General features: G+C 40.6%; 1 protein-coding gene across 1 annotated transcript in view; it reads right to left on the bottom strand.

Annotated features, from left to right (window-relative positions):
* Nucleotides 1–13,057, bottom strand: part of CLHC1 (clathrin heavy chain linker domain containing 1) — a 35,386-nt gene extending 22,329 nt beyond the window's left edge. The window contains exons 1-7 of the mRNA XM_080684441.1: nucleotides 12,989–13,057; nucleotides 9,322–9,580; nucleotides 6,018–6,205; nucleotides 4,305–4,438; nucleotides 1,938–2,139; nucleotides 1,719–1,831; nucleotides 147–231 (exon numbers count right to left, since the gene is read on the bottom strand). Of these exons, the coding sequence (XP_080540567.1) occupies nucleotides 147–231; nucleotides 1,719–1,831; nucleotides 1,938–2,139; nucleotides 4,305–4,438; nucleotides 6,018–6,205; nucleotides 9,322–9,498 (899 nt within the window). The 5' untranslated portion in view covers nucleotides 9,499–9,580; nucleotides 12,989–13,057. The remainder of the gene's footprint in view (nucleotides 1–146; nucleotides 232–1,718; nucleotides 1,832–1,937; nucleotides 2,140–4,304; nucleotides 4,439–6,017; nucleotides 6,206–9,321; nucleotides 9,581–12,988) is intronic.
* Nucleotides 13,058–13,119: the final 62 nt, after the last annotated feature.

The raw sequence follows: 13,119 nt of genomic DNA, 5'->3' as shown, positions 1-13,119 counted from the left end.
AACTAGAGACTATAGCTCATCAAGATGCTAAATAAATGCTAAATAATTAATAAATATTAAAGATGTATTTAAAAAGTATTTAAATATATATTAAATAATTGCAATATTATTTTAACAAGGAAAATCCAAGCTTTTAAAATATTTGCCTTTCAATGTAGGAAAGCAAAATTTCAGCTTCTTTTGCCTTGCCTGGATCATCTTCCAATAGCTCTTCAATAAAGCTTTGGTTACCTATAAATATCGAAAGATCCACCAGATATTTAAGGTTATACATTAACCTATATTTATAAAGAGGTAATATGCAAATTAGCCGGGATGCCATAACAGTCACGACCATTCAGGAGGAGGCTGCATGCGCAGGTGGGCGGAAGGGGACTGCTGCACGGTGAGGCAAGCCACGGATGGCACAGGCCCACAGAGAGCAGGGCAGAGCAGGGCCTGCCAGCTGCCACGGTGGCGAGCAGGTAGCCCGCAGAGAGCAGAGAGCAGGGCCTGCCCACAGAGAACAGTGCCTGCCTGCCAGCCGCCATGGCAGCGAGCAGGTCTGCAGAGAACAGGGCCTGCCAGCCGGGGCGCGCTGGCAGTCCCACCTCTGCACGTGAGCTGCAGAGGAAACACCTTTTCTACCTCTCATTGGCTAACCTCCCAGTACGCCACTCACAGGGTTCTTGGTAACTTGCATAAGAATCCAAGAAGGTGATGTAGGGTTTTTCCACCTCACTCCTGGAGGAAAAAATAAAGGTCCGCTGCTGGAGGGGCTAAGAAATGTCATATCCTGCCCTAGCCAATTTTGCTCAGTGGATAGATCCTCAGCCTGCTGACTGCAGGGTCCAGGTTCAATTCTGGTCAAGGGCATATATCTAAGGTTGCAGGCTCCTCCTTGGCCGGGGCCCAGGTCAGGGCTCATGCAGGAGGCAACCAATCAAAGTATCCCTCTCACATTGATGTTTCTCTCTGTCTTTCCCTCCCTCTTCCACACTCTCTAAAAATCAATGGAAACATATCCTCAGGTGAGAAAAAAAAAAAAAAGAAATGTCATATCCTATGAAAGAGACATCTTGAAAATGCCTAAAGAAAATTGTCATTTTTTCGTGGTGAAGGGACTGAAGTCTGTGTTGATGAAAACACCTTGGCAGCTGTGGCGGCTGGCTGTGGCAGCAGTAGCGGGGTGATAGGAGTGGCGCCTTCCCCTGATCAGCCCACTCGCCTCCTGCAGAGGGAGACCAGACTGCAGCTTAGGCCCACTCCCCCAGAGAGCGTCAGTAGGACATCCCCTGAGGGCTCCCAGATTGGAGAGGGTGCAGGTCAGGCTAAGGAACACACGCGCACACACACACACATACACACACACACACACACACACGAATTTCATGCACTGGGCCTCTAGTAGAAAATAGTAAGCATGCAGATGTTTAATACCAACCACTTAATGCTATGGTTCCCAATAGCATCAACCTCTTCTAGACTGAGTGCCTCCCTTTACTTTTTTCTTATTTTAAGGTATTATATCTTTGGTTCACCAAGTCTACTCTTTACCAATTACCTGTCAGCTATTGGAGGAAGAAGCCCATAGGATAACAGAGACCTAACCGAAATAAATACATTTTTGCTTTCCTTAAACGCTATCTAGGAAAATTCCCACTCATTAGCTTTCTGTGCATTGGGGGAAGAAGTAATTTTTCCATTATTTGTGTTACTTAAATATATCAATAAACTACCGTGTAAATCTTGGATTTGCTCAATTTGCTTCACGAAGTCTTCAAATGAACTGTTCTTATCAGATTTTACCCATGAAGTAAGTGCATATGAAATAATCTGCAGTCTTCGATGACTATAAAGATAAAACATCAACAACATACTGAATCTAAAATCAAAGTGTAATATTAGAATAAACACATATAAAAGCTTCAAACTTTAAAAATAATCGACTTGCATACCGAAACTCTAATTCTTTGTTCAGACTTTCAGCTACATCTTGCCGTTTTACTATCACAATCATTTCCTCCTCTAAATCTGCCTTCCTCTGAAGTGGGACATATTTTTTTGACATTAGCTGTTTAATTTCTGCATACTTATCTTCCAGATGTTTCAGGTATTTATTGAGAGCATCTAAATTGAAGGATTCTTCGAGAATCATGCCTATGGGAAAAGGGAACAAATCAAACCAGCCAAGCCATGGGTGGGACTCTTGTGCAAAAATGCAAAATATGTCAGTGAGTTCTCTATGTCAGGAAGTGACTAAGAAATGGTAGCATGAACTTGTCATTTACTGAACATAAATGGAATTAACATAATTTTTTAAATGGCTAGCAGTTTTTAAACATACCCATGAATATTCTAGGAAGACTGAGAGTCCAAACTTTAGCATCTTTTTTTGTTGTTGTTAATTCTCCCTGGAGGATATTTTTCCTTAACTTTTAGGGAGAGGGAGAGAGAGGGAAAGACAGAGAGAAACATCGATGTGAGAGAAACACATCAATTGGTTGCCTCTTGCACCTGCAGGAGCCCCAACCAACGGCCCAGGCCAGGGAGGAGCCTGCAACCGAGGTAGGTGCCCTTGACCGGAATCAAACCTGGGACCCTTTGGTCCGCAGGCCAATGCTCTATCCACTGAGCAACCCGGCTAGGGCCACACTTTAGCATCTTAAGAAAGAATTTTTGAATGACCTCATCACCATACCCTACAAACCTCTACATATTACTGTTACGCAGTAACACTAAGAGCTTCTGCATAACCATTTTGAGGTATGCCTTTAAAGGCAACAATTAGCCTGAATGAGAAGGGAAATCATTTGGTGTGTGCATGTGCGCGCGTGCATGCGTGTGTGCGTGATGAATAATGATTAGAAGGGGCAATGAGAGGGAGAGAGGACTGAGATATGCCTGACATTTATAAGCTTTTCATTGGAGAGAATGAATTCTGGATTCTGCCCAGTAATTTCTCTCTAACCAAATCTTCCATTAAACTATTCCTGCTAACCCCAGGGTAATGTTTATTCTCTCCAATAAAAGCTTATAAACGCCAGCCATATCTCAGTCCTCTCTCCCTCTCTAATTGCCCCTTCTACTCATTATTCATCACACACACACGCACACACGCATGCACATGCACACGCCAAATGATTTCCCTTCTCATTCAGGCTAATTGTTGCCTTTAAAGACATATCTTAAAATTCTCCTCCAGAAACCCTTTTGGATTAATCCTACTCAATTTTGAACATTACCTTACCCTAAATCCTCTAGGCATTTAATCAATTTATCTGTTATTTTTTACTTATTCATATGTATCTTATTTATGTTTTGTTAGTCATAATTTTACATTTGAAAGGAAATCTAGCCCCTGCCTCCACCTAACACAGACTGATTGATCATTCAACCTCAGTTGAAATCCTCTGATGTGGAATAGCTTATTGTTTCATGACACAGCTTCTTCCACTGAATCCAAATCCTACTTCTTAAAATGTCCACCTATTGATTCTGCTTCTGGGTAAATACTAATTGAAATCCATAAAAGTGTTGAATACAGTTATCTATTCTCAAAGTCATCTTTGTCCCCAGGTTGAATATTTATAATTCCTCTGTATTCATCATATAAACCTCTCCGCTTCCTGAATAAATTCCAGGAGGCAGAATGCTACTTGCACTTCCCCAGATACACTTGTCCTCACTTTTGTCTCCTTTCATTGTTCATTCACCCAGCAAAAAAGTTTTCTGAGCCCGTTTGAGAAAACCTCCTGATTAAATATTAGAAAAAAAAATTCAGGATACACTACAATTTCTCAAAATGTGGCTTAGCTGAAGATGAGGAACCAGTGAATGCTGACATATGAATCAACAATATTCACCAGAACCTAACATACTACAGTTTTTTCATGTATTATACCATGCGTTCTCAAACTCTTGAGTACATCAGACTAACCTGAGAACTTGTTAAAACACTGAATGTTAGGCTCTGCCTCCACCTCACCCCAGTCCCATGTCCAGAATTCTGACACAGTAAGTCTGCGCTGGGTCAAAGAATTTGCATTTCTAACAGGTTCCCAGTTAAGCTGATGTTGACCAGGAACCACAATTTAAGAATATCCTGTATATAGTCCAGTCAGTCTGGACTCCTTTAATCTTTTAGGGTTTTCTCATTCTCTTGTTTCTATCTAGAGTCCTGGCTAAAGTTGTTTGTAAAGAATGGATAAAGTCCTGTTGTACTCAGAAGATATATACATAGCACATACATATTAACTTGTGTAATAGGTAATAACTGGTAACAGTTAGAATTTCTTTCAAATATTTTACACAAAATATAGTACCTGGAATAGGTTTTGAAGGATCTTTGGAGAAAGGAAAATGTTTTACTTCTTTCACATCATACTCTGCCCTAAGTTGTTTTATTTTGTCTATTTGCAATTGAATGTTTGAGGAATTATTTTCAATAACCTTCATTCTGGAAAACAAAAAGGCTTTCTTATGTTACTTTCAACTAACTTAATTATTTAGTCATAAGATTTATAATAAAACAGGTTAAATCATTATTTTATTTTGCCTAATTGTCATTTTGAACCATTATGGATTTAGGTGGAAATTTATAAAACAGTGCCCATAAAAAGTTTACTAACCTCACAGTGGGGAACAATTTTCTTTCAGAGCATCAATACTATGTATGACTCATAACCTTATTGGAAGTTTATAAGTGTTAAACATAATAATCTGGCCACAAAGCACTGTATCTATTCCCTTTAGTTGAAAATTACCTTTGCATTGAAAATTTATTTTTCGAAGTAATTATCCGTTTCTTAGGGCTGCCATAGCAAATGACCACAAACTTGGTGGCATAAAAAAACAGAAATTTATTTTCTCTCAGTTCTGGAGACCAGCAAAATCAGTATCACTGGGCCAAAACCAGAGTGCTGTCGGGCCCATGCTTCCTCTAGACCGGCTAGGGGGACTCCGCTCCTGGCCTTTTCCAGCTGCTGGGGCTGCTGCCTTCGTGGCTGCATCACTTCTATCTCTGGCTTCCTAGTCGTATTCCCTTCTCCCCTTCTGTCTTTGTCAACACTTCCTCTGCCCCTCTCTTATAAGAACACTTGTGATTGAGATTAGGAAATTTGTGACACTTGTAACACCCACCTGGATAATCTCACATAATCTCCCTATTTCAAGATCTTTAATGTAATCACATCTGCAAAGACCCCTTTCCCAGATTCTCAGGATCAGGACCTGCTATCTTTAGGAGCCATTATTCAACCTACTGTAGTAATTCTGATCCTATAGCTGGAGGAATGAAAGCACTCCTCTGAGATAAAACTGAGTTCCTCCTGCAATGGGGATCTTAAAGACCAAGAAGAAGATATAAACTTCTTTCAAGCATGATTTGAAGTTTACTTCCTCACTTATCACTGATATATGGCCCAGGGAGAAAATAACAGACTAAAATAAATTAGATGCATAAATGTCACAACAGTTTTGGCAAATTAATAACAAGTTTGTCAGTAGATAAGGGCTGTCTGCACCTGATTATTACAGAGCCCTTTAACTAGATTGCTCGGAACAACAGCTTACAGTATTTATGAAAGAGGGACTGTGGAAATAAAACTTCTCTTGGCTTTCATCCAAATATACTTATGCTGGTGAAAGAAAGCAATGTTAAAATTGAACAGACTTTCTGCCCTGGCTGGTGTGGCTTAGTTGGTTGGAGCATTACCCGTGTATCAGGTTTGATTCCTGGTCAGGGCACACACCCAGGTTGTGGGTTCAAACCCAAGTCAGAGTTGGGGTGCGTATGGGAGGCAACTGGTCCATGTTTCTTTCTCACATGGATGTTTGTCTCTCCCTCCCTCCTTTCTTCCTCTGAGATTAAAAAAAAAAGGTCAACAGTCTTTACTTCAAGTTGGTAGGAAGGGGAACATGAAAACATGACTTTAAATAATCAAAAAGACTGAGAACGACTGGTTATAGTTACACTAGCTAGTTAATATAACCAAGTAACAATGATCACCTTTTGGGCTATTTGCTAATATACTTACTTTGCTTCAAGTTGGGTTATTCTTTTCCTGTGATACACCAATGTTGTGGGCTCTGCTGCCAAAACTTTAAGTCTTCCATGAAGATAAAATGCAATTCTTTGGTCTCTTTTTATTGTATCAATGATGGCATCATATTCTTTTTTGATTGAAGTAAGAATGGATTTGTATGCAGTGACATATTCTATTACCTGAAATATGATTTTTCTGCCTATAGTTTTGAATTTTTTTCTAGAACACTATGGATCAAAAGCCTTGCAAATAGCATTACAGATTTTTTAAAATAAAACATGATGAGGAATTAGAAGTCTCAAATTTTACAAATATCACTGGATATTAAAGACAATATTTCCTGAATATGTGCTCTTTGTAAATTATTACAGTCCTGTGAGCTTAAATATGAGAAAAAATATCATATTTTTCTCTACTTGGTATGAACACATACATTAGATGGTATTAGTTAAAACCAATACCAGGTCTAATACTGCATTCCTATTTCCAAGGTATCAAGTAAAACTGTAGGAAATCCCTCATCACTATCCACTCATGGTTTCCAATGGTGTGAAAGTACAGAATATCTTTGGAAGGATAATGGAAGAAAACAGAAACAGTGGATGCCTGAAGAAAAGGAAAGGGAAAGATAACAAGCTGACCTTTGCTTGTATACTTTTATTAGTTCTTTTTATTTATTTGCTAACCTTGTGTATACAATACCCATGCAAAAACAAATAAATATTTAAAATAATTTAAAATTTATGGTTTTCAAATTGTGCTCACAAGGATTTCAGAAGGGACTGATATGTAAAGAGAACAGAGGTGATCAATCCAAAATTTTCTCTGAAAGCCACAATTATGCTTTCTATTCCTTCCACATCTCTAGTCTCTGGTATCCCCTACTAGTTTTCTGTTAGCTAGACAATATCTAGAAAAAATTATCCAGGAAAACATCTGGTCTCTCAAGAAATGCTATGAGGAGCTTATTGATCAATGACAAGTACCAGGAGAGGATATCTGAGTGGGAGATACTGGGCGTCTTTTTGGCATGACTATACTACCTATCAACCCAATTAGGAGGAGTGCCACCCAAGAACCCATAATAAAATAGAAGCCATGATTCTGTGGTCTTTCAAATTAAGCATCCTGCTGTTCCTGGCCATCGTCCACTCCACACACCTATGGGTGTGCTACAATAATCCAAGACAGCTTGGATACATTAGTGCTATGGTCGGCAAACTGCGGCTCGCAAGCCACATGCGGCTCTTTGGCCCCTTGAGTGTGGCTCTTCCACAAAATACCACAGCCTGGGCGAGTCTATTTTGAAGAAGTGGCATTAGAAGAAGTTTAAATTTAAAAAATTTGGCTCTCAAAAGAAATGTCAATCGTTGTACTGTTGATATTTGGCTCTGTTGACTAATGAGTTTGCCGACCACTGCATTAGTGGATAGAAAATAGACTTGTAGTGATACACTCATCAGCTCCCATATCTGTCTGCTAGAAGAAATAGATTATCAGGAGAACACTCATAGGAACTTCTGAGAATGCATACTAGTAAATACTGCATTAAAATAAAGAAGACAGACTGGCAGGCCACAGGTAGAATAGTTTTGCTTGACCCACAAAATATTTTAAAATTTAGTAAATTTCAGCCGAAACCGGTTTGGCTCAGTGGACAGAGTGTCGGTCTGCGGACTGAAGGGTCCCGGGTTCGATTCCGGTCAAGGGCACATCCCCAGTGGGAGGTGTGCAGGAGGCAGCTGATCGACGTTTCTCTCTCATCGATGTTTCTAGCTTTCTATCCCTCTCCCTTCCTCTCTGTAAAATATCAATAAAAATATGTTAAAAAAATAATAAAATAAAATTTAGTAAATTTCACCTGGAAACCATATTTCCAGCTTCTCTTGAAAACTATGAAAACTCTACATACATGGAACCACCATTCCTTAATGGCAACAAACAGCAAGAGCTTTAGACTGAATTCTTCATTTTAGACTGGTTCTTCATTTTACTAGTCTCCATGATTCCTCATTCTCTTACAGCCTCATGCCCTAGCTGGTTTGGCTCAATGGATAGAGCGTTGGCCTGTGGAATGAAGGGTCCCAGGTTTGATTCCGGTCAAGGGCACATGCCCGGGTTTCGGGCTCGATACCCAGTAGGGGGCATTCAGGCAGCAGGCCATCATTGATGTTTCTCTCTCTCCCTCTCCCTTCCTCTCTGAAATCAATCAAAATATATTAAAAAAAAAAAAAAAGAAAAATGGGTATTGCTAAAACCTTGCAAAACAAAATCAAACGTTATATAAGCCATAGCATTTTCTAGCCTCATCCCCATATTTCCAATGTACAGCTAGTCAAACCCCCTGTTTACTGTGCCTATCTACCTAGACCTCTAATCTACAAGGGATCTCAATTTAATATGCTAGGTCAGCAATTTTCAACCGGTGTGCCACAGGAGTTTTTAAAACATGCAATACCTGATTATTTAGCCAGGGGCACTGACCTCTTTCCCTCAAAAAGAATGACAGCACCCAACACAATAGCCGTCCAGTATGATTAAGTCAAAATTATACCATTTTTGTTGTTGTTCGATCTGCAAAAAATATATTATTTGGTGTGCTGCAGAATTTTAGTAATTAGTTTATGTGTTCCATGAGATGAGAAAAGTTGAAAATCGTTGTGGTAGATCAAACCTAGACCAAGACTTTAATGATACCACACATAAACCCAAAACAAGGTTCCTGCTTACAGCCCAATCCCTCAGTTAATACTTTCAGATGGAAGGTCAAAATGTTGTTAGAGGGCACTGCTAGGTGTTGCTCAAAAACTGATAAAAATGTTAAAACTGATAGCTTGCACTTAAGCCAAAACAGTTGAAACATTCATCAACTGTCTAGTGATAAATGCAGCATTGCATTTTCTTCCTTCTCCCCTTTCTAACAAAATAGATGAACTTTTCAAAACTGACAGATGCAGTTAAACAAGCAGTGTGGTGTTACTAAGACAGGAGTATTAGTCATCAAGAAAGACCATTTCTGCCTGGCCAGCAGAGCTCAGTGGTTGAGTGTCGACCTGTGAACCAAGAGGTCACAGTTCGATTCCCGATCAGGGCACATGCCCGGGTTTCGGGCTTGATCCCATGTGAGGTGTGCAGGAGGCAGCTGATCAATGATTCTCTCTCATCATTGATGTTTCTATCTCTTTCTCCCTCTCCCTTCCACTCTAAAAGCAATACAAATATTAAAAAAAAGAAAGAAAATAAAAGAAAGACCATTTATTCCCAAGAAAATCCATTGTCTTAAAAGCATTGATACCTTATCAAAAACGTTTCGGTATATGATGTAATACTCATCAGCAGGTCCTTCCTCATTACAGCCCACTCTTTTAGTTTCTGTAATTATGTATCTTTGCATACTTTCCAAAAATTCCTTATCACATCTACTAATGATAGGAGGGATAATTGCATGTTTATTTATTCCTTGAACCGACATGGCATAATCTGCAATACTTATTCAACAGAGAAAAGTTAACTCTTGTCTTGCTTTTGCAACAAAGCCAAAACTTTTGATAGGCCTGAAAGAAAAAAAGACCATAGATTAATTTAAAGCTTAAAATAAATTGTCAAATATTCATCTAAAACAAATGTAAAAAAATGTGCCATGGATCTGAGATAAATGATTCAACCTATGAATTAGAAGGTCTAACCTATTCTGTCACGTGCTATCCCTCTGGGATAGAAATACCAAACACCAGTCAATAAGGGGCTCTTTTCTTATTATCCAAGCATATACAGGGTATCCCCCAAAATGTATATACACTTTGAATGATTATAAAATCAGTTTTCATTTTCAGAATTTAAAAGAATTTACAGAAATAAATAATTTTTTTGTCAACATGTTTTCAAACTGATGACCATTCTGGTCCAGGCACTGCTAATAACACAATGCAATGGAATCGCAAACATCAAGAATCATTTCCTTCGGTATTTGTGGGCCCACAATTCATTGACTGTTGCTGGTTTTGTACCATAAACTTTATCTTTTAGGTATCCCCGTTAAAAAAATCTAGTGGCAGAGCAGAGAAGGCAGTGAGACAGAGGTGGGCACAATGGGCTATAAAAGCCTAGAGAGCATCTCACTAGCCTGTGGGAGAGGACAGGAAACCATCAAATATCAGGGACAACATCTAAAGGAATCCCATCTAGGGCAATGCTTAAGTTATACCATATTTACTTATTCAATAAATATTTAGGCCCTGCCAGTGTGGCTCAGTGGTTGAGCGTCAACCTATGAACCAGGAGGTCATGGTTTGATTCCAGGTCAGGGCACATGCTCGGGTTGTGGGCTTGATCCCCAGCGTGGGGCGTGCAGGAGGCAGCTGATCAGTGATTCTTTCTCTCATCCTTGGTGTTTCTAATCTCTCTCTCTCCCTTTCTCTCTGAAATCAATAAAAATATATTTAAAAATATTTAGGGGCACTTTCTGTGTGTCTGCCACTATCTTAGATGCTAGAGACATAGCATTGAACAAAACAAAGCTTTTAACCTCCCAGAAGTTATGTTCAAGGAGAGAGATACAACACAAAGTAAAAACATAGTATGACAAATGGGGATAAGCCATATGGGGAAAAATGAAACTGGGAATGAGAGTAAGGAGAGTGGGAGGGTGCAATTTTATGCTTTTATAAAGCATTAAGTTAGGAAAGAGGAAAGTCCTCACTGATAAGTGGCATTTCAGAAATCTGACAAAAGCAGGTCATATAGATTCTGGGGAAAAAGGGTGGTTGAGGCAGAGAGAGCAGCAAGTCCAAAGGCCTCAAGGCAGTAAGCAAGTCTGAGGAACTGCAAGAAGGCCAGAGGGGCCAGAAGAGTAAGAAAGGAAGAGAATAAAGAGATGAGGTCAGAGGTGTAGCAGCCGGATCAAGTACAGGGCCTTGAAGGCAGGACCACTACCTGCACATGGGCACCTTTGTGCACCTTGGAAAAGGGTGCCCTTTCTTGTGACAGATTTGGCAAGAGGATTGGAGACTCCAGTCACCCCAGTGCTGGAGCAACAGCCTCACTTATAGGAATTTAGGCTTCACTCTGAGTGAGATGGGAAGCCATTGGAGGACTGTGGGCAAGAGTGACAGCTGACTTACACATTTTCAAACAATTGCTCTTGCTGCTTTGTGAAGAAAAGGGCCAAAGCCTGAAGAACTGTTAGGAGGCTATTGCAATAATCTGGAAGATAATGGTGACTTGAATCAGAATGGTAAGTGGCGGTGGTGAGATGCGTTCTGCATATATACTAGTATGTAAAAACAAAGCCAAGAGGACTTGCTGAGGGGATTAGATGTAGGTATGAGAGAGCAGTCAAAGATGACCATAAAGTTTTTGGCCTTATAGATTAGAAAGATGGGAACTGCCATTTATGCATATGGGAAGAGCAATTTTCATGAGATCAGGAGTCTGGGGCTTGCCTATTGGAGATGTTGAATAAACAGCAGGCTATGTGAGGCTGGAGTTCAGGTGAGTAATCGGAATGAGAGGTAAGTTTATAAGCCATTTGCATAATAAATGGTATTTAAAAGTTATGAGACAGAATGAAAATGACCTGGGAAATGTAAACAAAGCAGAGGTCTAAGGCCTAGTGCTGGGGGAGATACTCCAAAGTTCAGAGGTCTGGTAGTTCCAGAGGAAGCAGCAAAAGAGCCTATAAAAGAGTGTACAGAGGTAGAAGTGAGAGGGGTATCCTATCCTGGAAGTCAGCTGAAGAAAGTGTTTCAAAGGAGAGAGTGATCAACTGTGTCAAATGCTGCTGACAGCTCATATAAGATTAACTGGCCATTGCCTTTAGCAACATGGAGGTGATTAGTGACCACCAAAGCTATTCCAGTAGAATGGTGGGTACAAAAGCCTGATAGGAGTAGGTACAGTCAAACAAAGGGGAAGGTTTGGAGACAATGAGTGTAGACATTTCTTTCAAGGAGTTCTGTTGTAAAGGTGAAGACTAGTTGGAAGAACATGGGACAAGGAATGTTCCAGGAAGAAGGAATGGATTCTTCATTAGTGCCAAAGCATGAGGGAGCACATGTCAGGAACTTCAATTTGCTCAACAGTATAAAGCAAGTAATGGGCTTGGCAGATTAAGATGTAAGGGAGCCAGAGGCCGAATATTATAGTATGGGATTTGGATTTTCTTATGGAGGTGAAATAGAATAATAACTAACCTACTTTTTAGAATATTTGGAGACAAAAGTGAAGGTGGGCTAGAAAAGGAGACTAGAGACAGGTTAGAAGCTAGCACTGAAAACTTCCAGGAGAAAATTAAGGAGGGCTTGAATTTGGGGGTGGGGACAGAGGGGAAGGCATAGAGATAAAAACAGATGGCATCAGGAGGGGACCCTGGAAAGGATTCCGTGGTTTGTGTAGCGGAGGAAGGCAAGGTAAGGACCGACTCCCTGCTAATTCGCCGCCGTGCCAGGAGCGTCCCACACATACTCCAAAGTCTTCCTCTTGGGATCTTCGCCAACGTACACATTTGGAAATTCTACAACTAAATAGCCATTCTGCAGATTTCTTTCCCATATGGCTTCATTTCAACATTTGAAAACCGGGCCTAAGATTTGCAACATATTAAATTGTCTCACACGACAAACCAGGCTCAGAACTTGCTTTACACCAGCGGAGACTTGGGGGCTGAAGGCGGAGGGACTACAGGGCAAAAAGGAAAAACAAGGCTGAACCCGAGCTTTTGAAGATATCACCTATTTTTTCAGTTTGCCTGGAGTTGGCCAAGGGACTCCTTCCCTTGCAGGCCCAGGGAGCAGCCGGTGGTAGATGGCTTGATCCTCAGCTCCTAACCGCCTCTGTGAGTAGGTGAACGATACCTCCGTTCCACTACTCCTCCCCAGGCTCTTGCCCTTTCCTCCTAGTCATTTCCGACCCGTTTCCACCTTCCCTGAAAGCATTACTTCGCTTCGCCCTTCCTCCCTCCTCACCTTAATCCCTTTCTCCAAAAACCCCAACTCCGGTGCTTGGAGTTAGTTACTACGGGAACCCGGGCGTGTGGAACTGCATCTTGGGACAAGTAGTCTCAGCCCAAAGGAAGCAGTGGGAAACTACAACTCCC

The sequence above is a fragment of the Plecotus auritus genome, assembly GCF_963455305.1.
Source record: "Plecotus auritus genome assembly, chromosome: 8".
Classification (NCBI taxonomy): Eukaryota; Metazoa; Chordata; class Mammalia; order Chiroptera; family Vespertilionidae; genus Plecotus; species Plecotus auritus.
This window is presented reverse-complemented; position numbering and strand designations above follow the sequence as displayed.